The sequence below is a fragment of the Canis aureus genome, chromosome 27 (genome assembly GCF_053574225.1).
Source record: "Canis aureus isolate CA01 chromosome 27, VMU_Caureus_v.1.0, whole genome shotgun sequence".
In the NCBI taxonomy this organism is placed as follows: Eukaryota; Metazoa; Chordata; class Mammalia; order Carnivora; family Canidae; genus Canis; species Canis aureus.
Window position 1 is genome coordinate 14,283,880 of NC_135637.1, and position 27,869 is coordinate 14,311,748.

Below are 27,869 nucleotides of genomic sequence, written 5' to 3' on the forward strand. Positions count from 1 at the left end.
GCAAATGTTCGGTGTTAGCAGCCATCATCATCATCATCTTCATCATCACATGCACCTGAACTCACTCCCTGCCCCATGCCAAGCTCCCTGTCTCTGGCTGTGTGCAGGTGTCTGTTTGTCCACAGCGGTGGTGTGCCCACACACATCTGCTAGGATCTTTTTCCTGCTTCCCTCAACAAAGCCCTTTTGTCCCACCAGCCAGGATGAGAATAGCAATGAGACAGAGGGCAGTGAGGGCACAAACAGCAGGCACCACTGTCCCTCTCTGTGGGACAAGCTGAGCTTCCGCAGGCACTTCCAAGCCCCCTCCCCAGTGGGATGTCTACGGGCATGTGCTGGAGAAACAGGGTGATAGAACTGAAGCCGTGTGGGCATCGAGCAGTTTCCACGTAGACACAGCTTCCCTGTGTGCATCTGAGTGTATACAGTCGGCACTCACGTTGCCTGAGCGTCTGTTTGTGCCCGATCCCCTGCCAAGGGTTGCTGTATGGGGTCTCACTGAACTCTCGAACCACCAGGTGAGTGGGCATCTTGTTTTTTTTTTTTTTTTAATATTTTTATTTATTTATTCATGATCGACAGAGAGGGAGGGAGAGAGAGAGAGAGGCAGAGACACAGGCAGAGGGAGAAGCAGGCTCCATGCACCGGAGCCCGACGTGGGATTCGATCCCGGGTCTCCAGGATCGCGCCCTGGGCCAAAGGCAGGCGCCAAACCGCTGCACCACCCAGGGATCCCCGAGTGGGCATCTTGAATGCCATGTGCACAGGGGACAGGCTCAGGAATTCTGAGTCCTTTGCCGACACAGGGCTGAGGAGAGGGTGGAGGTGGAGGCTGGGGGGCCAGGTCATCTGGCCCAGCTTGGTCACATTCAGAAGACCCAGATGTAGGGTTTGGGTGCTATGTCCACGTGCGGTTATCCACGCAGCCAGGGGGACGACGGCTCTCTCATAATGTTGGATTCATCTCCTCTTCCGAGTAGCAGCTGGGAGTGACTCTGGGGTGGGAGGGCAGGGAGTGGCAAGGGTGGAAGAGGACGATTCTGTCCTTCCTAAGACCTCTCCATATTGTTCCATTTGTTTCAACAAGAATGCATCACCTTCGTGATTTGAAAACTGCCACATTAAGAAAATCAATCACTTAAAGACCAGAAAGAGGGAAGGCAAAATATACATCCCTGTTGTTGACATCCTGAGTGTGTCCTTTTTAAAAATAATAACTCTGTTGAGCTATAATTCACATACCAGATACTTCACCCATGTGTGGGGTATCAGTTTTATTTAATTTTATTTTTTCAAAAAGATTTTATTTAATCATGAGAGACACACAGAGAGGCAGAGACACAGGCAGAGGAAGAAGCAGGCTCCCTGCAGGGAGCCCAACGTGGGACTCGATCCCAGGACCCTGGGACCATGACCTGAGCCAAAGGCAGACACTCAACCACTGACCCACCCAGGTGCCCCTGGAGTATCAGTTTTAGAACATTTCATCACCCCAAAGAAACTCCATACTTATTACTAGCAACTCCCCTGTCCCCCTCCCTGCAGCCCCCCGCAGTCATAGTGGATCCTCCCATTCTGGACGTTTCATATCAATGGAATCATGTGGCATGTGGCCTTTTGTGTCTGGCTTCTTTCACTCAGTACCATGTTTTCAAGATACATCTGTATTGTAGTGTGTGTCAGTGCTTTGCTCCTTTTTATGGCCAAGTAATATTCCGCTGTGTAGATGTGCCACATTTTTTTGTTTTTTGTTTTTTGTTTTTTTAGATGTGCCACATTTTTATTATGCAGTCAGCCAGCAGTGAATAGACATTTGCTGTCTGGGCGTGTCTTCATTTTTAAATATGTAAGAAATATGTGCAGGTGCATGTGTGGTTCTGTATCCCATCATGTGGATGGGAACCCAAGGCCCTCTGAGGGCAGAGGGCTCACCCAAGATCACCCTGGGGAGTGAATGTGAGTTACAGACAAATGTGGCTGTGCAGGGCTAGGTAGGGAGCCACGGAATCAGGCTCACAATCCCAAAAATGCTGAGGTGTAAGGAAACCAGAGATAAAGGAACAAGCCAGACCGCCCTGCCCTAGGTGTGGGCCGGAGCATGTCTTCTTTAATGATAGTCATCTATGACCAACCAAGAATAACCAGCCCGCATAGAAGTAAGCTGCTAAAGATATTATCACTAGTCCTCACTCAATGTCATAACAACAGATATGTTAAAAGGATTTAGGTTCCCCGGTTGGCTTTTGATAAAAGACCAAACCTACAAGCCCTCAGTGGCAACCCTGTCAGGACCCCTCTCACTTCTGAGAGCTTTCTCTATATCTTTGCTTAATAAACCTCTATTGCTTTACTTACTCTCCTTTGTCCGTGAGATTCATTCTTTGACTCGGTGAGACAAGAACCAAGCTCTCCCGTATCAAATGGAGCAGAACCCGGAAGAACGGCCATGTGATGGGGATGTTCTGACCAGGAAGCTGGGGGAGGGTCTTGAGGGAAAGCTGCAGCTGTCACTGTGCACACATCAGGGGGATCAGTTTGGGGGTGGGACTCCAGCATCCCAAGGTGTGCCAGTTTTCATAGTGCAAGTGAACCACTTTTCTGACAGGCCCACCTTCTAATCCAACTTTTGTCACCAACTTGCTGTGTGACCTTGGATGAGTTACTTGACCTCTCTGTGCCTTAGTTTCTTTAACTAGTAGTAGTGTCCACCTCTTAGATTTGTTACGAGGATTTAAACCTAATTGATATAAAGTTATATGGATAGTGTCCAGTGACTTGTGGGCACTTGATAGGTGATGGTCATTTTTATTTTCTGGTATTCAAGAGGACATTTGAGTCTCTAGTTCTGGGTGATGGGGCACAAGGGCTTTTCTATTCCATCTAACCCTCCTTTGAAAGATCTTCAGAAGTAGGTGAGAAAAGTGAAAGTCACCTCCTCCCATTTAGCGGATGGGTAAACTGAAGCCTGGACCTATCCAATGCTGGAAGGTGAGGGCAGAGCCTAATGGGGAACAGAGGACTAGCTGAGGACAAAGCACATTGACAAGTCCTTGAAACAGGCAGAGGGACATTCCTGTACCAACTCAACTGCCTCTATGTTAATACTTTGCTAAGGGCAAAAGGCAATCTTAGACCGACCCACAGGATCCTGTAAGCCCTACTGTAACATGTAAAAATTCCTTTAGAAATTTCCTTTATCTCTAAACCCCCCAAGGGGATCCCTGAGTGGCTCAGTGGTTTAGCACCTGCCTTCAGCCCAGGGCGTGATCCTGGAGACCCGGGATCGAGTCCCATGTCGGGTTCCCTGCATGGAACCTGCTTCTCCCTCTGCCTGTGTCTCTGCCTCTCTCTCTCTCTCTCTCTCTCTCTCTTATGAATAAATAAATAAAATCTTAAAAAAAATAAACCCCCCAAGATACACGTTGGTGATCATCCCCCAAGCACATGGTCCACCGATATACATCTTCAGGGTCTCATGACTCAGTTTTATTAGACGGTAATAAATGACCTTTTCCCAACAATAGCCAGGCCCCTCAAGGTCCTGGAAACCTTGCTTCCAAAATTCCTTAGAGAGTGCGCTATCCCCAAACCCCTCCCAACTCCCAGGTTTATAATCAGCCACTCCTCACAGGCCAGGGGCAGCAGCTCTTCCTGCCCACGGGTCCTGTCCCCAGGCTTTAATAAAACCACCATTTTGCACGAAAGACGTCTCAAGAATTCTTTCTTGATCATCAGCTCCGGACCCCACCCCACCAAACCTCACCTGTATTCCAAAACTTCATCAGAGCCCACAGGCCCAAGAGGAGGGGCAGGAGTCTGGCTGGGGGACCTTGGGCAAGTTGCCTCCCTCACCTCTGCCTGCTGGCTCTCTTACATCACACCCTCCCCAGAAGTGTCCCCGAGGATGGCCAGATCGGCGTGTCCTTGGCTGCAGGAGGTGGGGATTCTGATTGTTTTCACAGCTCCGAGAGGAACGGGCAGCTCTCATCTCTGTTTGCCCACTGTGGCCTCGGAGTTTGCTGATTGGTTAAGGTCTCTGGCTCCTGCGTCCATCACACTTGGGTTGAAACGGACACCCAGGTGTGACCTCAGCGAAGTCCCTTAACTTCCCTTCACGTCGGTTTCTTGCCTCCAGAAATGGGGATGAATCAGCGCCGTGCCAGTCAGTAAGGGCTCAAAGAATGGTAGTTGCCATTATGATTATCTTTGGTCTCCCTGAGTCTTCTCTCCTTATTCATGTTCCCTCTCCATCAAGTCTGGGTTGGTATCTCTTTGGGATTCTGCAGCCTGGCTGTCCCTGGGGTCTCTTCCTAGGGGCTCGTGAACAGCCATAGGACAGGTCTGTACTGACCCCTTCCTTGCTGGATTCCCCATTCTTGCCTCTATCCACTCAACATCCTATCAGGCACAGGACAGCCCCACACAACAAAGGATTATCTGGCCCCAAATGTCAGTAGTGCCAAGGTTGAGAAACTCTGCTTAAGAGTAATACAGATTGAGACTAATACCTTCCTCATTCTGTCTTCTCTACTTCTATTAATATGGCCAGGAGAAAGTAATTAATCCCATGTGAGTAAAATGTGCTTTATTTTAATAAGCTGATGTTCTATATCCAACTCAATTGGCTTCCAGAGAAGTTAAAATATTTTTTTTTTCTCAGTGAAATTAACCCAATCAGATCAGGCCTATCTTGTTTTGGACGTGATGGACTTAGCCTCTGTGGCTTCCAACGTAGGACTTGGCATCCAGCCCTCCTCATGTTCGTTCACCTGGTTTCAATCCATCGTTTAATTAGATTGAGACTCTGTGACCACATCTTGGGTCATTCGACAGCGCCGTCTATAGTGATGCCTCCCCGCGTTGCATCATCCGAAAATGTGGCAGTCTCTTGGTGGGCCCTTATTGCTAAAACTGGCCAAGACCAAGGTCAGAATTCCATGCCACATTGGGCTTCCCCCTTGGGCTTATCATCATCCATCAATCAACATGTGATGAGTGGAGTTGGCTGGGTCCAGATGGCCTATGAGGGATTTTGTCCAAAGGTCATAGAAAAATCAAGATATTTGCAGCAGGATTAAATTTCAGACCACAAATGCCATGTGCAACAAATGGAGAATTCTTTATTTTTCCTTAACTTGGCTTAATTTTTGTTTCAAGCAGATAATGAATTGGAGGCAATGAGGGGTTTACCTTTCTCACCAGACATCCAGGGGCTGAGTCAGTAGAGGGTGGGTGCTGTATGGTTCCACTGTCTGCCCCCCACCGCAGCTTGCCTGGAAGCCCTTCTGCATTCCCAGCCACGTGGGTCCTTGTCCTATAGTCTGGGGTCTGTGGCAACTATTCCAGAGAATGGTTGGAAACTCAAGGTGGCTTCCCCCTGAGTTGTGGCCACTGCCATAAACTCTTTCTCTTATTTTGCTGTTACTTTCATTCCCAGAGGCAAAAAAGCACTCCCTCCTCGTAGGATGCTTCCCTTCCCCATCCCCCAGCAGTGGACTTCAGACTAGACTCCTACCAACTTTGTGGTGAACTTCTCAGGACATTTTTTTTTTTTAAAGATTTTATTTATTTGTTCATGAGAGAAACAGAGAGAGAGGCAGGCTCAATGCAGGCAGCCCGATGTGGGACTCGATCCCAGGACCCCAGGATCACGCTCTGAGCCGAAGGCAGATGCTCAACCACTGAGCCACACAGGTGTCCAACTTTGCAAGACATTTCTGAGCCAGTGGTTAAAGCTTTGGTTGCTTGAAACTGTCCACAGTGGGAGTATTGACAGCATGAAAATCAGCAAATGCTACAAAACAGGACTCTTTTTTTTTTTCTCCCTTGCTTGCTTTTTTCTCTGTCTCTTTGTCTCTCTATCTCTCTCTCCTCCCCCGGGGGTGGGAGGGTGGGGGAGGGTTTAAGGAGGAGGGACTGATATGTTAGTATTCTCAAAAGATTATTCCTCCCTCACACATGCCTCATTGCGTGCATTTTCCCAATCATGCAGACAAATAACTGGCAAAAGGGGAAAAATTAGGTTGATGATCCTGGGATGGCTCTTGTTCACCACCCCTTCTTCATCTAATGGTTGCAACCGATTTCTTTTCCAGCTTTTTCTCTGTCATCCACTAGCTTCTCGACATCTTTATCCAAGGGTTGGGCTTGTTTCTCTCTCCGTGGTAAAACACAGGATTTTTGTCAATGATGCTCTATTTTAATGAGAAAAACAGCCTCATTATTTGAGTCCTCTCTGAGGAGAAGCTTTCTGCAAAGAATCTGCTTGTAAGGGGTATTGTTATGTCTCACTACTTTTGCAGGCTTGGGTGTAGGGACTTAAAAAAAATACCCTATTTTTATTTTAGAATAGTTTTATTTTATTTATTTATTTATTTATTTATTTATTTATTTATTTATTTATGATAGTCACACAGAGAGAGAGAGAGAGAGAGAGGCAGAGACATAGGCAGAGGGAGGGTGCATAGGCAGGCTCCATGCACCGGGAGCCTGATGTGGGATTTGATCCCGGGTCTCCAGGATCGTGCCCTGGGCCAAAGGCAGGGGCTAAACCACTGCGCCACCCAGGGATCCCAGAATAGTTTTAGATTCATAGAAAAGGAAATCTGAAACTGGGTAGACAGCACAGGGACTTCCTGTTATACCCCACTCCCTATGTCCCCTGTTATTAACAACTTGGATTAATATGGTACGTTTGTTACAAATATCGATCAAGTATGGATACATTGTTATTCACTGAAGCCTATACTTTATCCAGACTTCCTTGTTTTTTCCCTAGGATCCTTTCTCTGCTCCAGAGTCTCATTCTGGATGGCACTGTGTTTCGTCCCTATGTGTCCTTAGGCGCCTCTTGGCGGTGACCGGTCCCCATACTTGCCCTGTCTTCCATGACCTTGACAGTTTCGAATGGTACTGGTTGTGGATCTTGTTTTGTTTTGTTTCCTTCCTGCGTAGCCGGGGTATGGGATCTGGGGAGGAAGAGCATGGAGGTGAAGTGCTGTTCCCAGCACATCACACCAAGGGTGTATCCACTACCCACATGACTTACTGTTGGTGTTGACCTTCACCGCCTGGTGGAAGTAGTGTTCGTCAGCTGTCTTCAGTGTTAAGTTCCTTCTTTTATTTCCAAGTGTGGGATTTTTAAAAGTTGCATCCATCTGTATGCCACACGGACCCACTGTTTATTTTGGGTACTTATTCTCCCTGTTTGGAGATTATCTTTCTGCCTGCAGGTCACTCAGATCTGTCTGTCTTGGGGTGGGGGCATCGTGACACAAAGCCGAGGGATTTACTAGCGCTCCCCGCTTCCTTGGTGACAATGACGTGTCTCACATTGGGTCCACACTGTCTCCTAGACAGATTCTTCAGACCTGTGCTGTCCTATATATGATCGCCGCTGGCTACTTGCGGTATTTACATTCAATAAAAATTAAGCAAAATTTACAATTCTGTTCTTCAAATGCACACTTTTTTTTTTTTTTTTTAAGATTGTATTTATTTGGGCAGCCCGAGTGGTTCAGTGGTTTAGCGCTGCCTTTGGCCCAGGGCATGATCCTGGAGACCTGGGATGGAGCCCCACATCGGGCTCCCTGCATGGAGCCTGCTTCTCCCTCGGTCTCTCTCATGAATAAATAAATAAAATCTAAAAAAAAAAAAAAAAGGCTGTATTTATTTATTTGAGATAGAATATGAACAGGGAGCAGAGGGAGAGGGAGAAGCAGACTCCCCGTTGAGCAAGTTGCCCAATGTGGGGCTCGATCCCAGGACCCCGGGATCATGACCTGAGCGGAAGGCAGACGCTTTACCGACGGAGCGCCCCCAGGCGGCCCCCAAAACACATTTCAAGTGTAGTCACTCGCCACAGGGGATGAGTGCCTAGCATCCTGGACACGCAGATAGATGATGGGATATTTCCATCCACAATTTCCTTATGGCCCCTGTCTCCTTACCCCCGCTCCCATCCCCACCTCCCCGGTCAGCCTGCGACAACCGATGTGATCAGCATGGTCCTCCCGGAGCCTACAGGTATTTACACAACCATAGACTAGTATTTTACAAACTTTTGGTCACTGTCCTTCTTTAAAAAAAAAAAATCCTTACCCACTGTTCATATGTATTTTTTCCTTTACTCACTCGCAATGCATCAAGAACATCTCTTTGGGTCAATAGATTTAGATCTAATTTATTCTTTTTGATGGCAGCATAAAATTGCATGCTGAGGGTGTATTATGACTTATTCAACCATTTCCCGATTCAAGGGCATCCAGGTTTGCAGTCTTCTGTTTGTTTGTTATTCTAAACAGGATTCTAATAAACATTCTCATCCTCATAGCCCTACCCCCGGCACTTCTTATTTCAGAGAATAAATCTCCTAAATTAAGATTTCTTGAAGGAATGGGTATTTTATCCACTTGTAATCAATATTGACAGATCTTTTTTCCAAAAAGCTGAAGCAATTTCTGATCACACCAGCAATGTGTGAGGGTGCCTATTTTCCCTCATACTTACCAGCCTTGGTTGTTATTGTTTTTATGTCTTTTAAAGTTTTTTTGCCAACCCAATATTTTTTTTTCTTTTTAAGAACATTTTATTGTTGCTCTAATTTGCATTTTCCTGTTGCTGTGTCTGTAACACTTTGTTGTATCTGTTTACTGACTATAAGCCAGGAGGGCCGTCTCTTTTGTCCTAGGAGTCTAGATTTTGGTTGTTTGGAGTAATGTTTGCTAAATGCAGAAATGAATGGCTTAATTCTGAAAGTCTGGTTCATGTGGACCAGAATTTTCTTTGGTCTGGAGGGCAGATGTTAAGCTGTTCCCTTCTCTCCCCACCCTGTCCTGGCTTCTGCTTCTCCATCCACAAAAAAGGATAGATTAGATAGCCCTCGTAGCTTCTTCCAACTCAGACATGATGGCTATGGATTCATAAGTCTCTTATGACAAGAGCATCCAGGTTGGACATGGGCCCCCTTGAAGATTAGTCCTGTGGCTTATTTGCTGGGCGACTTGGGGCAAGTCACTTAACCTGTGTGCCTCAGTTTCTCGCTTGATAAATGCCTCCTTTCCTGTTCAGGGGTGAGAGAGAGAGAGAGAGAGGGAGAGTTCCTCTGTACAAGGGTCTTCAACTCAGAAATCTCCAACCCCAGGCAGGGGCCTGTCCGGTGCTGGGGATGTGATAGGGAGGGGTGAGGACAGTAGCAAATGGAGAAACACATATCCTGGGCAGCCCGGGTGGCTCAGAGGTTTAGCGCCACCTGCAGCCCAGGGCGTGATCCTGGAGACCCTGGATCGAGTCCCCCGTCAGGCTCCCTGCATGGAGCCTGCTTCTCCCTCTGCCTGTGTCTCTGCCTCTCTCTCTCTCTCTCTCTCTCTCTGTCTGTGTGTCTCTCATGAATAAATAAAGTCTTAAAAAAAAAAAAAGAAACACATATCCTCTGTAGAGGACATGGTGAGTCAACTCCGGGTAGCAGAAACGTAGCCCCTACTTTGAGACCCTCTGTGGGCTCAAATGACGTCATCTTGGCAAGACTCAAGAATTGTGAGACCTCAGCTAAGATGCCATGTTGTGTTGGATGTCAGAAGACTCGAGTCCACATCCCAGCTGGCTTACTCCCCAGTGAGACTGCTTGCTTTGCTGCCCCAGGCCCGCTTCTTTTCTTTTCTTTTTTTTTTTTTTAAGATTTTATTTATTTATTCATGAGATACAGAGAGAGAGAGAGAGAGAGAGAGAGAGGCAGGCAGAGGGAGAAGCAGGCTCCATGCAGGGAGCCCGACGTGGGACTCGATCCCGGGTCTCCAGGATCATGCCCTGGGCTGAAGGCGGCGCTAAACCACTGAGCCACCCAGGCTGCCCTTTTTTTTTTTTTTTGCCAGGCCAGCTTCTTTTACCCATTTGGTACAATTGGGCCTCGGCGGCCTGGAAAGTGTATGACATGGAGTCCAAATGCAATTTGGGAGGATTCCTCTCCTGTGTCTGAGGCTCCATCCTTCCTCCCCACGCTCTTCCCTCGCCCTGGGGACAGCTGGGGGTGAGGATGGTGAAATGAAGCTTAATGAGTAACCTATGAGACTGGCCAGGGTGAGTGTTTGGCCACCATAAGCGTCAGGGACAGGGGCTGGCTGACGAACATAGCTCTGGGATCTGGGACGGGATGCGTCAGTGACCTGGGCCACCTCTCCAGTCTTATCTGCTCTCTGATGGAGACATCCTGGCATCCCCACCTTAGGCTCTTCCAAGTCAGGTGCTCTGGAGCTTGGCCCCTCCACTTCTGAGCTCTGGCTCCGCCACTGCGATGGGACCTTGGGAAAGTGACTTGGCCTTTCTGAGCTAAGTCTGATTCCCCAAAAGAGGGTTTGTTACAACATACATCTCTCCAAGGTGTTGCAAGCATTCTGTGATATGATGATGTCATGTTCCCAAACTTCGAACATTCATTGCCACCTTTGCAATTTCTACCATATTGTGGTGTCACCTCTTATAAATACACTAATACCAACAATAGCATCGAACACAGAGCACTTTCCACTGTTCTAAATATTTTATATATATTAACTCATTTGATCCTCACAAATGAGTTGCCCACTAGAGAAGTTGTAGTCTATCCACATCTTACAGTTGAGGAAACAAGGCACAGAGAGGTTAAGGGATTTACCCAAGTTTACCCAGCGGGTAAGTGGCAGAGCTGTGTTTTGTGCCAGACCCCGGCTCCATTGTCTGTGCTCTGTGAGGCACCCTGCTCCTTCATCCAGAAACTAGTGCCACTGCTATGGCTACTACTGAATATTAAAAACAAAAACAATGGATTGCATCTTAAGCATCGATTCCTGCCTTGGCTTCTTCCAAAACAAGAATATCTGTGAAATCATGGATTTGGTATTGTGTACAGGTGACCCTTGAACCATATGGAAGTTAAGGGTGCTGTCCCACCTCATGAAGTCAAAAATCTGTGGATAACTTCTGACTCCTTCAAAACTTAACTACTAAAAGCCTATTGTTGACCAGAAAGTTTACCAATAACAGGAAGTTGATTAACGTGCATTTTGTGGGCTCTATGCATTTTATACTGAATTCTTATAATCAAGTAAGATAGAGGAAATATTAAGAAAATCATAAGGAAAATATATTTAAAAATACATTTACAGTAAAAATACATTTACAGTCCTGTGTTGTAAAAAATCCACATATAAATGGAATTGCGCCATTCAAATCCGTGTTGTTCAAGGGCTGTCATGTTTCTTGTCCAAGTCTAAGCTGTGTGCTAAGGCCCCACTCCTCCAGGAATCCCCCTGATTCCACCCCAACCCAGGTGCCCTATGACGATCTTCTGCTCTCTGTCTTCCTGGGGGTGGTAAAATTGTCACTGCATTGGATGGTTTCCTTTCCCCCTAATCCAGGGGCCACCCCAGGACACAAACTCGGTTTTGCCACCTTTGTCCCCAGGGCCCAGTCCAGGACAGGACGCTTGACAAGGATGGGTACATGTTTAATGGGAGGATGGTGATGAAGCTTCCAGAGTCCTCATCGAGGATCATGGCCAAGCAACTCGACTTGACCTCAAGCATCCAGGAGTTAATCATCAAGCCTGGGAAGGTCACACACAGTCCTAGAAGGGCAAAGAACATCTCAGCTGCCAGGTCTTTCCTGGAACTCACCTCCCATTTTGTAGAGAGGAAACGTGAGGCTCAGAGATGGATGTGACAAGCTCAGTTTCACCCAGTGAGATGGTGACAGTATAAATCTGATCATGTTATTCCTCTGCCTACAGCCTTCTATGGTTCCTTAGTATTCCTGGGTAAGGTCCAGGAATGGCACAGGCGTCCCTGCAGAGTCTGGTTCTGGCCCATATTCCCAGCCCCAAACCTGCTTTCCCAGCGTCCTGGCGTCAGGTAAGTGTAAGTTACCTGCTCTGAGTGTCCACAGCCCTGTCCCACCTCTGCCTGACAATATCTGAGAGCACCGATTGCAACTGCTCTTTGGTGGCCCCTTGGGACTTCATGAGAGCAGGGGACATGCTATATTGTTTGAGGCTAAAGTCCCAGGGCTCAACACATAGTAGGTGTTCAATAAATATTTGTTGAATGAATGAATAATCAGAGCCCTTCATTTGAACGATAAATCATTGTTTGGGTTCCTTTGTTGGATGTAAAATATCAGGGGTGAGGAGGTGCTTCAGAAAAATTAGGCCTTTTCATGTGGCAGATAACAATTGTTTCTTTGTCTTTTGACCTAAGCTGACCCTGACAGCAGTGGGGGTGGTGGCCTGGCACTCAGCGCAAACACTGGACTCAGAGTAAAATCTGGATGTGTCTGTGTCACAGAAGAGGTGGTCCAGGGTGTCTCTCGCTGGCTGGGTGACCTCGGCCCAGTGAGTCTCCCTGCTGGAGCCTGTATCATCAATGAGACCAAGGACAGTGCAGGGGGAGGCAGTGGACCTTGGTCTTTTTTTTTTTTTTTTTTTTTTTTTGGACCTTGGTCTTGTTCCTTTCTTCCTCCAGCGGGGCGCTGTCCCTTTAACGTGGGAGGAGGGGCCAAGGCTGCGGGAAGTTGCCAGAAGCTGGGAAGAGCTGGTGCCCTCGCAGGCTGCAGGCTGGTGGGCAGCAGGCTGGAGCCGGGCTGGGTCTGGGCACTGTTCAGCAGGCAGGTAAGAGGGCCTGACACCCAAATGGTACCGCTGGGGCTCTGTGTGCGTTTGTGGAATGTGAACACAGGGTAGTCTGGAAGGTTCTGGGGCAAGGTCCAGAATGAGTGGACAGAAAGTGAGGAGGTATGGGTGCAAAGCCCCCCTAAGAACACTGATTTCACTCAGGGTTTCACTCTAGCCTGCCTTGGAGAAGAAGGCTGGGGGTGCCACAGACTCTGATGGCTGGGGAGCAGGTCCTGCTTGCCAGAGGGGCAGGACTGGGCACTCTGCCAGCGCGAGTTTCCTGGCCTTGGCATCAGGGATTTGGCTGTAAGGGTTACCCAGGTGGCCTCTGGAAAAGCCTGAGGGACAAAGGAGGCAGAAACAGGAAATGGTCCTTACCCCAATTCACAGATGCATTAGGTGAAGCCCAGTGAGGAAAGGTGGCATGGCCAAGGTTGTGCCTGCTGGGACCTGAACCCAGGCCTCAGGCTTTTCACGGCATTGCTCCACAGCAGAGAGGGCCCAGGGCTCCCACCTCAGCACCCGTGGTGGCCACATGCTGCAAGAGCTGTGTGTCCCTAGGCCAAGGTCTCACCTTGACTCTAGACCTTAGTCTGGGAGGCCTGTGCCCTTATGGGCATCTGGGCTTGATAAGGGCTATTGGAAGTTCGGGGCCTGTTCATTTGACAGGCCTGCTGTCCTCCTGTGGGCTGTTAGGATAAGCAGGAGGCCTGGGGAGCCTTGGGACTGAGCCGGGAGCATTTGGCTCCTAAGGACACCTGGCAGTTAAGTATGAAATGCTCACGCCTTTCACCACTACCACCACCACCGTCATTATCATCACCTAGTAGAGAAAGTATGGCACGGTGCTACGGGCACAGATGCCAAAGTCCACTGCCTGAATTCGAATCCTGGCCGTGCCATTCCCAGCTGTGTCACCTCGGACAGGTTACTTAACCTCTCTGGGCCTCAGTTTCATTATCTATAAAATGGAGCTAGTAAGTGAACCTGTCTCAGGACCGTTACGATGATCTTATGAGATGGTATATGTGCCAATGATCTCGTCATAGAGCCTGGCTGGCAGGAGGTCCCACACACTGTTAGCTAATATTATATGTCAGGCATGGAGCTGAAGGCTTCACAATATGGCCTCACTGCGTCCACACAGTGATTCCGTGATGTAGAAGCTCTTCTCCTAGTTTGCCGCGTGGTTAGTTCATTCTTATTTTTCAGGTCTCGGTGTTAATGGTCACTTCCTGCAAATAGGCCTTTCGTGACCTCTCTATCCACAGTAGGTGTCCTTGTTCTTCTCTTTAAGACTCCCTGTATGTGTGCGTTCCTCTTGGTAGTTTTCACCATTTTTGATTATTTTGTTTGTCTATATGGTTATTTATCAAACACTGATCTCCACATCAGCTCCATGAGGGGATGTCTGTCTTCCTCAACAGGGTAACCCCAGTTCCCAGGTCAGGGCCTGCGCCTCGCAGGTGCCCTGTAGACATGCGAGAGAAGGGATAAGCACGCCCGCATAGTTAGATGGCCCCAGAGAGATGATGCCTCTAGAGCGCTCAGCTGATGGCTGACGTAGAGTAGGGCAGGAGGGAACATGACACAGAGAAATCGAGATGCTAGTTGGGGTCACACAGCGAGGAATACAGAGCTGGTTTCTAACTTTGGTCACTGATTGACCCCTACGCCCGGAGCCAAGGTGAGGCCCAGGCTGAGGTCTGCTGAGTTTGGGTGACCCACAGGTTCCCTCTCCGATGCCATGTTCAGTTTGAGAAGTGCCCTGATGGAACCGGGTGGAGACTCTGGCTCAGACTCTGCCCTGCCTGGGGGATCCCAGGGCCATCCCAACAAGGGCCTGGGGTCAAATCTAGGGGCAGGAGACCTAGAACCCTCTGGTGGGGTGGGCAGCTGGGAGTAGGTAAGGGTGAGCAGGAAGCTTGGGCCCGTGGAGGATGGGGAGGCTGCAGCACGCCTCCTACTGGCCATCAGTGAAACTGCAGGGCTTGGCCCAATGCTTTTCTGACCCAAAGGAAAAAAAAGGGGTTGCATTTGCTCCTTAAAAAAAAAGAAAAAAAGACAAACAGCCCTCTATTTCTCCACTCTTCTCATTTCTTCCTCTTCTGTTTCTCACCTTTTACCACCGATTCGTTCACTAACTGTGCCTTTGCTTAAAACCTCCCGATGGCTTCCCAGGACAAGTAGAATTAGAATAACATCCCAGCTCCTCAGCGTGGCACGTCCTTCCCCAAGTCCCTGCCCACCTCTCCTTGCTCAGCTCCTACACCAGATCCCTTCTCCCCACACCAGCAACGCCCCAGGGTCATTTCTCTCTCTAGGTGTTTCCACCTGCTGTTCCTTCTGCAGGAATGCGTTCCCCTGGGCTCCCTGCTGTCACTCATCTCGAACATCTCTCTTGGAGAACTTGCAGATGGAAAGAGAATTCAAAGCCCTCTCTGCCAACCCAATACTCACAGATCTGATTTGCATCCTGATTCAAACTGTTAGAAACCCCAAATCACAGACAGCAAAACCAACTGTTTATCCCATTTAATGAGATGATTGGAAAGGTGAGCAATTATGTGACGATATTGAGAGATGATTATTAATGTTTTTAGATGTGATAATGGTATTGTGATGATGTGGTTTTTTTTAATTAGCGTCATTGAGATATGGTTTCTATAAAATAAAATTAGCCAGGGATGCCTGAGTGACTAAGTCAGTTAAGTATCTAACTCTTGGTTTCGGCTCAGGTCATGATCTCAGGGTTGTGAGATGGAGGCCCCCATTGGGCTCCATGCTGGACATGGAGTCTGCTTAAGATTCTCTCTCTCCCTCCCTCTGCCTCAGCTTCTCCTCCACTTGCTCCCTCTCAAAAAAAAATAAGTCCACTTTGAGTAAGAATTCTGTGAGTTTGCACAAATGTATACAGTTATGAATCCATATGGCTACTGTTTAAAAAAAGTTCTTAAGGGACGCCTGGGTGGTTCAGCAGTTGAATGTCTGCCTTTGGCTCAGGGTGTGATCCCGGGATCCGGGATCGAGTCTCACATCCGGCTCCCTGCATGGAGCCTGCTTCTCCCTCTGCCTGTGACTCTGCTTCTCTCTCTCTGTGTCTCCCATGAATAAATAAATAAAATCCTTAAAATAAAGAAATAAACCTAGTTTTACAAAAAGAGTTCTTTGCTTTTAGAGATCTGTGCTGAAGTATTTACAAAGGAAGTAGTATAGGAAAAAATATATAATAAGAATAAAGGACAAGGGGCACCTGAGTGGCTCAGTTTGTTAAGTGTCTGCCTTTTTAGCTCAGGCCAAGATCCCTGCGTTCCCATATCTAGCCCTGCCACATCAAGCTCCTTGCTCAGTGGGCAATCTGCTTCTCCCTTTCCCTCTGCTCCTTCCCCTACTCATTTTTTCTCTCTTGCTCCCTCTCTTTCTCCCTTGCTCTCCCAAATAAATAAAAAATCTTGGGTAGCCCGGGTGGCTTGGGTTTAGCGCCGCCTTCAGCCCAGGGCCCGATCCTGGAGTCCTGGGTTCAAGTCCGAAGTCGGGCTCCCTGCATGGAGCCTGCTTCTCCCTCTGCCTGTGTCTCTGCCTCTCTCTCTCTCTCTCTCTCTGTGTGTGTGTCTCTCATGAATAAATAAATAAAATCTTTTAAAAAAAATCTTAAAAAAAATAAAGGAGGAAAAACCCCATAGAACAGGGTGGGGGTGTGTGTGTGCAGGTGTGGTTGAAACAAGACAGGCCACGAGTGCTCGCTCAAGCTGAGAGATGGGCTACACCAGGGGTTCATTATACAGTTCTCGACATTTTGCTATGTTTAAATTCTCCATAATACAAGTTTTAAAAAAGTTTTTCTCTCTTGAGAGACTGTTTCTGACCATGCTTGCTGAAATACTGCCTCCCACCCCCATTGCCCGTTTGAAATTTTGTGCTTCTGTCTCCCCTACTAGAATGTGAGCTCTGGCAAAGCAGGGGCTGCCTCTGACATGTGCGCTCCAAAATCTGGAACCACCTGGCACATAGTAGGTGCTCAATGAAAAGAGGTGTTTTTTTTTTTTTGCATGCATACCTGAATGAATGAAGAATGAATGAATGAATGAATTCTCCCACCATCATTCATTCATCACCATGTATTGGCCACCTTCTACACCCCCAGCACTGTGGGCTGGCACAGTTACAGAATGAAAGGGTCCCTGGTCCAAACCTTTTTGTCCAGGTGGGGAAACAGGCCGTGGCAGCTGGATAGGGCTAAGGAGCCTAATGGAGGCTCTTCTCCACGTTCCCCTCCTCCTGGTTAAGGGGACTTTGGCTGGAGCTGCCTGGGCTATGGCATTGGTGTTCTCCTGCAGGCCCCCTGGGGGTTGCTGGGATGGATCACTCTCGAACAGGCTGTGCTAAGGCTGAGCACTTCCACGTGGTCACGCCTCTGCTGGAGAGCTGGGCACTTTCCCAGGTGGCAGGTGTGACTGTCTTCCTCAAGTGCGAGAATGTGCAGCCGGCCGGCTCCTTCAAGATCCGGGGCATTGGGCATTTCTGCCAGGAGGTGAGGTGTCAGCAGGAGGGGAGAAGTGAGCCAGTTCTTGGGGGAGGAGAGGGATGGGGATGGTTGCCGGCTGGATGGGGGTGAGGGCAGGAGGGGAGAAGTGGACTCATACAGATGGGAGGAGCAGGATGAGGGGCAAGGAGTGTTGGAGTGGGCTGGGGAGGGACTAACTCCATCCCACACCGGCTCTATGACATCTGCCTGGGTCAGCCCCCAACCTCATTCCTTCTTTCCCCAGGTGGCCAAGAAGGGATGCAGACACCTGGTGTGTTCCTCAGGTGAGCCTTGGGGCTGGGTCCTCAGGGCTGAATGTAGGGGAGGAAGAGATGGCTGGAGCAGCAGTAGATGTCCAGGGATCAGCCTCCTGTTAAAGGCCCAGTTCCATCAAGGTCATGATTAGATGGCCATTTCATATATCCCCTCCCAGCCCTCTTCCCATCATTCAGGACTCATGGTAGAAGTGACAATAATCCAATTAATATAGGTTTAGGCTACAGGCCCCAAGAACTGAAAAATTCTTGGGATAAGTGGCTTTCAGGTACAGCTGGAACCAGGAGCTCTCCTTTGTATCTCTCCTTCTCTCAACTTGTCTTTTTTCTGTATAAGCTTCATTTTCACCTTCATAGCAGCAAGATGGCCAACAGGTGTTCTAGGCTTGCCTCCTATCATCCTATCAGCCCTGGTGAAAAGGAACTACCCCTTCTTGATGGTTCTCCTCAATCCATGACTCGGTCTTCTTTACCTAGCTTGGATCATGTACTCATCCCTGAACCAATCATGGGTTAGGGGATTGAGGTCTCAGATTGAGTTAATCTAGGTCATGTATCTACCTCTGGGATCAGAAAGAGGACTCAAAGGTGGGGCATATGAGTGTGGGGAAGGAATGGCCCACAAAGGGAAATGGAAGGGGAGGGAGGAAATTGTGTTAACGGGCTAAAACAACACTGCCCACTGCACTCCCTTCTATTGCTTCCACAGGGGGCAACGCAGGCATTGCAGCTGCTTATGCTGCTCGGAAGCTGGGCATCCCTGCCACCATTGTGCTCCCTGAGGGCACCTCCCCGCAGGTGGTGAAGAGGCTGCAGGGGGAGGGGGCAGAGGTTCAGCTGACTGGAAAGGTAAGGACCCCAGGAAGGAGAAGCCAGCTGGAGTGGGCTGTTCCCCTTGAATCCCATTTACCCCTAGGAGATGGTATCTCTCTGCTTTTTTTTCTTTCTTTTGTTTTTGATGTACTATGACTGGAGCCCAGTCTTCTCTTAGGATGGCTGAGCTGAGGGGTAGGAGTGAGGCATGATGTATATTGAGGGCTGGGACCTCCTGCCTCTACCAACCCTGAGAAGACTTCCCCCGTGTGAACCCAGGAGAAGCAGGAAGCTGATAGACCAGGAGTATGTCTGTCTCCTCATATCCTCACTAACATTTGGTAATATTCATTTAAACATTTTTGCCATTTGATAAGACAAAAAAGTATAAGGAAAGAGGATGGTGGCATTATTTCTTGTTCTGAGACCACCCTAATAAGGGGCCCACCGACAAGGATATCACTGATTCACCCTGTTACTGAAGAAACAGAGATACAAACATGTAATCCTCCTACCTTCCTGGAAAGAAGGGGAAAAAGCATCCCTAGAAAAGAGATTTTTTTTTTAAACCATCAAAATTAAAACTAAAAGCCATACCATGGTACCTAAAAAGTTGGTCACCAAATACTTAGTGTCTAGTTTCTTTCCTTGCTTTCTCCCTTCTTTTTCTCTCTTTTTTTTTAAAGAAAAATTATTTATTTATTCATGAGACTCACAGAGAAAGGCAGAGACATAGATAGAGGGAGAAGCAGGCTCCATGTGGGGAGCCCAATGCAGGACTCAATCCCAGGACCCCAGGATCATGACCTGAGCCGAAGGCAGACACTCAACCACTGAGCAACCCAGGTGCCCCTTTTTTCTTCTCTTTATTCGTCCATTCAACCATCCTCCTATCCAGCACTCTCTCTCCCTGCCTTTCTCCCCATCCATCCATCCATCCATCCATCCATCCATCCATCCCCCCATCACCTTTTTCCCTCCTCCACTTCCTTCTTTCTTCCTTTCCTTCCTTCCAACAGATATTCTTTGAATTCATACTATGTGTCTGGACTATGTTAAAGCAAGGGATATAGAGGTAGTAAGACATGGTCTCTACTCTCACAAAGCTCAGGTGTTGTTGGGGAGACACACAGATAACCACATGGTGATAAGAGAAAGTTGTAAGTATTGTGATGGGGAAGCACAGGGCCCTGAGGAAGAACAGAGAAGGCATATTGTTTTAATCAGCTCTTGCTGCTAGATAATGCTACATAACACACAGCCCTCACCTCTCGGTGGCTCATGAGAAACACGATCTCTCTTGCTTCTGGGCTTGTGAGTGGGCTAGGGTGGTTCTGTGTCAGGCTACAGGCAGGATTAAGATCTGCATATGTGTCCCCCTCATCGTTCTGGACTGGTGGCCACCTGGGACATGTTCTGCTCAAGGTGAATGGCAGGAGGAGTGAGAGGAAAGTGCCTCTTGACCAAAGCAAGTCCCACAGCTGGACCTACATCAATGGGGGTGGGGAAATGTACTCTGCCCTTTCTAGTGGGAAGAACAGCAGTAACATGACAAAAGCCACGGATGTGTGATTCTAATGGAGGAAGGGGGTAGGGAACTGGGCAGTGGCCCTAACCACCCCCAGGTAGTGCCTCAGACCCGGGCCTCTCTGGCTGCTTGAACTCAACCGGCAGTTGAGTTCAATCATCAGTAGGATGATTGCTGGTTTTCATGGACACCATCTATAGTGGCCAGGTTGCTATTTGGGGCTCTGATTTAAGGGGCCTTCTGCCTTACTGGCTGACTAGAAGTGGAAACCACTTAACTGGCCTTGGAGCTCACCCTCCCCCGCAGACTGGCCCATTGGGATTATGGAAAGCACATATCATCAGTTTATCCACCCAGAAGCCTCCACTTTTGTCTCAGGAGGCTGTGAGGCCCACCCCAGCTCTGATCTCACCCTTGGAGTTCTCCTCAGCTGGCCAGACCCTGGGGCTATCCAGGAGACTTCAGGCTCTGCTCCAGGCTCCAGAGCAGTCCAATTCCTGAGGCTCCTGAGACCCTCTGTTTCTCTTTAGGTTTGGGACGAGGCCAGTCTGAAGGCACAAGAGTTGGCCAAGAGGGATGGTTGGGTGAATGTCCATCCATTTGACCACCGTCTGATCTGGTAAGGTTATTGCTCCGCCCCCATGGAGCTCAGAGCCCAAACCCTCATTGAGTTGGGATCCTTCCATTGGACAGAAAGGGATGCTGAGGCCTAGAGAGGAGAAGAGGCTTGGAAGCCAGGCATGCTGAGGTTCAGACCCTACTTCTATTATTTGTGAGTTCTGTGATTGCAAAGCCTCTCTCCTCCCCATGCCTCAGTTTCCACATGTATAGAATGGAAATGGTAATAATCAATCCTGTTTATTGAGTGTACTTGGGGATACATTTAATACATTTGATCCTCTTCAGAGCTCTAGAGGTGGGTGTTTTATGTCCATTTCATAGGCACAGAGGGGCCAAGGAACTTGCCTGACATTGCATAGCTAGTAAGTGGCCAAGACATTGGGTCCCAGGCCCAGAACTAGACTGGCACCAAGTGATATGCTGGTCCCCTCTTAAGCACATACACAAATGCTGCCTCTTTACAAGGTTGTGGAGGGGATTAAATTGGATAATGTCTGAGAACATGGCTTTGAGGTCGATGGCTGGGAAAGAATGAGTGAATGAGTAAATTGAATGGATGAAAGCTGAGTGAGCTAAGTGTTGCAGGGTTTCTGCTCTCCCCTGCTATGGATAGGGATTGGGGTGACAACAAGGAAAGTTTGTGTATATGTCAGCCTTTGGGAATAGGGCCCTTTCTTACCCTGCTTCCTCCTTCCCCCAGGGAAGGCCATGCCAGCCTGGTGCGAGAGCTGAAGGCAGCACTGGGGACTCCACCAGGGGCCCTGGTGCTGGCAGTAGGGGGTGGAGGGCTCCTGGCTGGGGTGTCAGCTGGCCTGGCAGAGGTGGGCTGGCAGCATGTGCCCATCATTGCTGTGGAGACCCGAGGGGCACACTGTTTCAATGCAGCCATCAAGGCGGGCAGGCTAGTCACGCTGCCAGAAATCACCAGGTAGGCATGGGCTGGGGCCATCTGTGGGAGGCTGGAAGGTGGGGGTGTAGCTATCCTAGAAGCTCTCAGTCCCAACCAGTGGAGGAGTTTGGGGGTACCCAAGAGGTTCAACTTCACCCTGAGTTCCACCCTAATGTGGATTTCAGTTAGAAGGCGATGCCAAAAAAGTAGATAGAGGATATGATTCATTTAAGTTTCATTAATTAATAAAACTCATGGGACGCCTGGGTGGCTCAGTGGTTGAGCAACTTCCTTCAGCCTAGGGCATGATCCCCAGATCAAGTCCTGCATCAGGCTCCCTGAGGGGATCCTGCTTCTCCCTCTGCCTATGTCTCTGCCTCTCTCTCTATGTCTTTCATGAATAAATAAATAAAATCTTTTAAAAAATTAATAAAACATTTCATTGCTCTATATCATTACAAAAGCAGTTTAAATGTGTTGCAGTAAGTTAGAAAATGTAGGCAAGCAATAAACAACAGAAAACAAAATGGCACCTTCAATTCCACCATCCAACAATGAACACTAGGTTACATATTCCAAGTTTTTGTTTTTCCTCCGTGTACACATAGTTACATACAAGTGAAATGTGCCTGGCACACAGTAGGTGCTCTACAAATATTTGTGAAATGAATGAATGAATTGATCATGTATTTTTAAAGTTAGGATCGCATCCTTCCTAAACTCTATTTTTCTAGTTCATATTATATGTCATGAACAGTTTCATTTTTTCTACAATATCGTTAGAGAACTTTTTCCTTGTTGCTTTATGTAACAGATTTTAAATCAAATGAGGAAAAGTTCTTATGAACCAACTAACTAGTTAACGGAGAGTGGTCCAGCCTCCAGACCCTGCCTCATCTTATATCCTTCTTTTCCTGTTTTTAAGATTTTATTTGTTTATTCATGAAAGACACATACACAGAGAGGCAGAGACATAGGCAGATGGAGAAGCAGGCTCTCTGCAAGAAGCCTGATGTGGGACTCGATCCCAGGACTCTGCAATCACATCCTGTGCCAAAGGCAGATGCTCAACTGCTGAGCCACCCAGGCGTCCCATCTTACATCCTTCATCACCATCACCAGTATCATCCTCACAGATGCTGTGTTAATTACCTAGGTCTGCCATATAAATGACCACAAACTATGTGGCTTAAAAGATCAGAAATGCATTCTGTCATAACCCTGGAAGCCAAAAGTGTGAAATCAAAGTGCTAGTAGGGTGACACTTTCTCTGAAGGCCCTAGGGGAGGAGCATGCTTCCTTGCCTCTTTCAGCTTCTGGTGGCTATTGGCAATCCTTGGTGTTCCTTGGCTTGTAGCCACCTCCTTCTGCCTCTGTCTTCAATGACCTCTCTGTGGTCTGTCCTCTTCTTGTAAGGGCACCAGTCATTGAATTTAGGGTCCACCTTAATCCAGTATGACCTTATCTTGACTAATTACATCTGCAAAGATCCTATTTCCAAATTAGGTCACATTCTGAGGTTCTATATGGATGTGAATTTTAGGGGAGACAATATTCAACCCTCTATAGATATCAGCACTGCCCATATTTTATTAAACACTTATTAGGTGCTGGACCTTAGGATATAATAGTGTGTGACAACAAGGTGGCTGAAAAAGACAGCCTATTAAGTCATCTTTATTAAGCACCTACTGTGTACAGGGTTCTGGCTGGCCAATTAGAGAAACAGTCCTTTCTTCAGGAGAATTCTATCTGGATATATGAATCCCTTAATGTCTTTCTGGTATTATCTTCACTCCTTTCTGGTGCCGCCCATCCTCCAATGTCTCTGTGATGACCTTTCCTGAAGATTATTTGTGCCCCTAACTGTTGAGCCTTTCCTGTCCCTTCCATCTGAAATACCAGCCCCTCTCACATTGATGAAATTCCCCAAGGCTCAGCTGGGCAGTTGACTCCCATGGTAAAGACCCCAAAGATACTCTGTGTCACTCTTTGGCTGTGAAAGAGCTTGTGGATGGGCTGGTTTGTGAAGGAGGGGCTTGAGGATGGGGACTGACTTTTCAGCTCTGAGTCCCTAGCACCTCTCTCAGAGCCTGGCACAGTGGAGCACTAAGTGAAGTTCATGGACTTGCCACTTTTGTAAATGACACCACCGTCCATCCTGCTGCTCTGACCTGACACATCTTACAGTCACCTTGCTGAGTTCTATCCACTCTCCCTCTGGACTCCAGCTCCTGTCCAGCCCTTGTGCCCACCCCAGTGTATCAGCTCTCCCCTGGATGGCTGTCATAGCCCTCCTCCATCCCCTGGCTATGCTTGATGCTCTTCTTTTTGATAATAGCTTTATTGAGATATACTCCATGTATCACGCAATTCATCCACTTCAAGTGTATAGTTCAGTGATTTTAAGTATATTCAGAGTTGTGCCTCCATCACCAAAATCACTTTTAGAACATTTTCATCACCCCTCGCAGAGTCCCTCCTCCCTCCAGCCCCTGGCAAATACTGATCTACTTTCTATCTCTACAGATTTGCCTGTTTGGGACATTTCACTTGGGTGAGGTCATGTGACATGTTGGCCTTTTGTGTCTGGCTTCTTTCATGCAGACCTCTGTCTTTAGGCCTCCCCCATGTTCTGATCAGTACTTCATTCCTTTTTATGGCCAAATACTACTCCATTATGGGGCTGGACTGCATCTTGTTTATCCATCCCTTGGGTGCAGGGTGTTGGGGCTATTTCTTTTTGGGGCTATGATGAGTAGAGCTGCTACAAACACTAGCACGGCATTTGCATGTGAACGAATGTGTCCGTGTCTCTGGGGTGTGACCCTAGCAGTGGTATTGCTGAGTGTCTTTGTTGTTTTGAGTCCTTTGTTTACTGCCAGCAGCAATGTGTCCTTCCTTCGCTGCTGACCCGTTGGACTCTTCATCCCTTCTCCCGCTTATGCCCGCCAATGCCCTTCCCAGACTCTTGGGCCCAAATCCAGACTCCTCTTAACCCCACTCCAGCCACTGGCCTGTCTTCCAGCCCCTTGGATGAGTCACAACCTTTCCTACCACCAGGAAAGGCAAGCTTTCTGTGCAGGCTGTTTCCTCTGCCTGGAACGTTCTTTCCCCTTCCCTTCTGTCCTCTCGATTGGGATTTCTCACTCCAGAGATTGTCCCCACAACGTTACCCAGTGGTCTCCTTCTACTTACCTACTTAATTCTATGTTTCCCCTCCCAGCCTTTGTTCTTATTTATTTATTTACAGTTGAAGTCTATAGTCAACCTATAATATTATATTCATTTCAGACGTACCATATAGGGATCTGGGAATCTTATACTTTCTGCTGTGCTCACCACATAAGTGGAGTCACTGCCTGTCACCACACAAAGCTGTGATCATACCATTGACTATTCCCTGAGCTGTGCTTTTCATCCCCATGGCTTATTATAACTGGAAGTTTGTTTCCTCTTCAACCTGTTCACCTGTTTTGCCCAGCCTCCCGGCTCCCTTCCCTTTGGCAACCACTAGTGGTTTCTCTGTAGAGGTTTTTTTTCTTCTTTCTTTTTCTTTCTTTCTTTCTTTCTTTCTTTCTTTCTTTCTTTCTTTCTTTCTTTCTTTCTTTCTCTTTCTCTCTTTCTTTTCTTTCTTTTCTTTCCTCCTCCTCCTCCTCCTCCTCTTCTTCCTCCTCCTCCTCCTCCTCCTCCTCCTCCTCCTCCTCCTCCTCCTTCTTCTTCTTCTTCTTCTTCTTCTTCTTCTTCTTCTTCTTCTTCTTCTCCTTCTCCTTCTCCTTCTCCTTCTCCTTCTCCTTCTCCTTCTCCTTCTCCTTCTCCTTCTCCTTCTCCTTCTTCTTCTTCTTCTTCTTCTTCTTCTTCTTCTTCTTCTTCTCTCTAGTTTTGAGTCTGTTCTTCTCTTGCTGTTGTTGTTGGCTTTGTTCTTAGTACATGGTTGGCTTTGTACTTACAGCCATGATAGTAGCCACCACTGACCCTTCTGTAGAGCTTACTAAGTGTCAGGCTCTCTTCTAAGCATTTACAATGTTTAACTCAACCCCCAGGACACTCCCATGAGCCAGAGACTGCTGTTACCTCCGATTTTCAGACTGAGGAAGCTGAGGCTCAGGGGAGGTGCAGTGACCTTCCCACGGTCCCACTGCTGGGGGGGCAGGTTTGAGACCAGACAGCCTGGCTCCTGAGTCTGTGCTCTGGGCCCCTTGGAGCTCACCAGAAGCTCTCCTGAGCCTGAAATACTGCCCAGCTCAGGAAGTACCAACAGGTGGGCAATCCCAAGCACAGAGATACACAGCATGGACCATGGAGCCAGACTGCCTGGATTTGAATCCATCTTCTGTTACTGACTAACTGTGTGTCTGAGCCAGTTTCTTAACCTCCCTGAGCTTCTCAGTTTTCCCACTTGTAAAACGGAGCCCATAAATTTCTAACTCAAAGGGGGATTATGAGGATTAAAACAGAAAATATGCGCATCTATCACCTGGTAGATGCTCAATAAATATTAGTTATCAGACATGATAAATTCTTATTAATGAATAAGATACAAAACAAAGCCATTTCCTTTTTTTAAGATTTTATTTATTTATTCACGAGACACAGAGAGAGAGGCAGAGACACAGGCAGAGGGAGAAGCAGGTTCCATCAAGTCCCAATGTGGGACTCGATCCCAGGACCCCGGGATCATGCCCTGAGCCAGAGGCAGATGCTCAAACACTGGGCCACCCAGGTGTCCAAAAAATCCATTTCCACACTTGGCTTTCTGGGGCCTGTACAAGGAAGGGCACAATCATGGTTACGGAGTTGGAGGAAGTGGGGCTCATGTGTCCATCATTGGTGGGACATCCAATTTTGGAGCACCTCCTCTGTGCCAGCCCAGTACTAGCTCTTGCCGTGTTGAGCCCTGGCCCATTGCAGGATGGGAGGGGGCCCTGGGGTTTGGAGGCTGAATTTGGAGGCCCAGTGATTCACCAGCTCTGCCCCACACCCCTGTACTCCCTGCCCTGCCTGCCCTCCCCTGCAGTGTGGCCAAGAGCTTGGGTGCCAAGACTGTGGCAGCAAGGGCCCTGGAGTGCACGCAGGAGCTGGAGATCATCTCTGAGGTGGTGGAGGATGTCCAGGCTGTGAGCGCTGTGCAGCGGTTCCTGGGTGAGTGAGCTTGCCCTCCGTCCCTAGGCTTGGGGACCTACAAAGACCCTGGGTCTCTGGGTGTTCTCTCTAGTCTGTATCCTCAGAACCTTCTACAGGGCTGGGCGTGCAGCAATCATGCAACAAGCATACATTGAGTGGATGGCAGGGCGGAGGCAGAGTGTGCTGTGCTGTTGCTAGCCTCCAGACTTTGGCATCTGTTCCTCTTCCTGTTAGCCACCCATCCTGGACCCTGCTCCCTGTCGATTGCATGTGATTCAGGGCTACTCAGCCATCATGGCACCTCCTCTCATCTTTCACCCTCCTCCTTCCCTGGGTTGGAGACTTCCCATGCACCAGGCCTTCTGTTCATAACTGCCTGGTTCTTATTCACCTGTAGCATTAGATGTAAACCCTGTGAGGGTAGGGCCCAGGGTGTCCTATCTACTGTTGTGATCCCAGGGCCTTCCTAGCATAGGGCCTGGCAGGGAGTGGGTGCTCGATAAATATTTGTTGAATGAATAAATGAATGTATGAGTGAATAGAAAGGTAGGTAATGGATGGGTGGATGGATGGATGGATGGATGGATGGACGGACACATTGATTAATGGACATGTTGATGGATGGACAGACAGACACTCAAATGATGGATAGGGGATAGGTGGGTAAATGCATGGATGGATGGATGGACGGATGGATGGATGGATGGATGGATACAGTGATTGATGGATACACTGATGGATGGACAGACAGACAGTCAAATGATGGATAGGGGCTGATGGATGAGTGGATGGATATATAGATGGATACGTTGATTGATGGATACACTGATGGATGGACAGACAGACAGTGAAATGATGGATAGAGGAATGGATGGATGGATAGATGAAAGGTGAATGGATGGAGGGATGGATGGTCAGATTGATGGATGGAGAGAGGGTCAGACGAATGATGGATTATGAGCTGGCTGGCCGACTGGCTGGCTGGCTTCATGGATTTTCGATGCCCAGAGCCTATGGAGCACTAACTGGTTCTTTCTCCCTTTCTCTCTTCTCATCCACCCCATTCCCCTAATCCGGGCAGATGACGAGCGCATACTGGTGGAGCCTGCCTGCGGGGCAGCTTTGGCTGTCATCTACTCAGGCCTCCTGGAGAGGCTCCAGGCTGAGGGCCGCTTGCACTCCCCGCTGGCCTCGGTTGTGGTCATTGTGTGTGGAGGCAATAGCATCAATAGCGGAGGGTTACAGGCTCTGAAGGCCCAGCTGAGTCAGAGCTGAGGCTTCCTCGCTTGGGATGGACACCCCTGTAGCTGGTGAGGGCAGCCTGTGTTCCTGGATGGCAGTGGAAGCTGCCCTGTGCTCCTGTGCCAGCTGCCTCCTGCAGGAAGCCCTCCTGAAATGCTCCCTTTGGCTCCCCTGCAGCCCTGGCCAATAAACACTCTGAGTTGAATTTGTAA

At 48.3% G+C, this 27,869-nt stretch overlaps 1 protein-coding gene across 12 annotated transcripts; it reads left to right on the top strand.

The window, feature by feature from the left end:
- Positions 1-280: 280 nt before the first annotated feature.
- SDSL (serine dehydratase like) lies at positions 281-27,869 on the top strand. Of its 12 annotated transcripts, XM_077875747.1 has the most exons (11): positions 12,519-12,637; positions 13,853-13,910; positions 14,993-15,195; positions 16,579-16,654; positions 16,978-17,171; positions 17,410-17,449; positions 18,150-18,289; positions 20,312-20,400; positions 21,103-21,330; positions 26,309-26,433; positions 27,497-27,869. In XM_077875747.1, the coding sequence occupies exons 3-11, from the start codon at positions 15,184-15,186 to the stop codon at positions 27,688-27,690; spliced, it is 1,098 nt and encodes a 365-aa protein (XP_077731873.1). In that variant the 5' UTR covers positions 12,519-12,637; positions 13,853-13,910; positions 14,993-15,183; the 3' UTR covers positions 27,691-27,869. The 12 variants fall into 12 exon arrangements, with proteins under 12 accessions (XP_077731883.1, XP_077731884.1, XP_077731872.1 ...); XM_077875758.1 differs by lacking the exons at positions 13,853-13,910; positions 14,993-15,195 and adding an exon at positions 12,241-12,428 and having other exon boundaries at positions 12,465-12,637; XM_077875746.1 differs by lacking the exon at positions 13,853-13,910 and having other exon boundaries at positions 12,492-12,637.

What these genes read in the sequence shown, in the direction of transcription:
- SDSL (XM_077875746.1), top strand. An exon ending in AACCACCTGGCACATAGTAG is followed by an intron (nt 16,655 to 16,977) that starts GTGCTCAATGAA and finishes GTTCTCCTGCAG; the next exon opens with GCCCCCTGGGGGTTGCTGGG. An exon ending in AGGTTCAGCTGACTGGAAAG is followed by an intron (nt 18,290 to 20,311) that starts GTAAGGACCCCA and finishes GTTTCTCTTTAG; the next exon opens with GTTTGGGACGAGGCCAGTCT.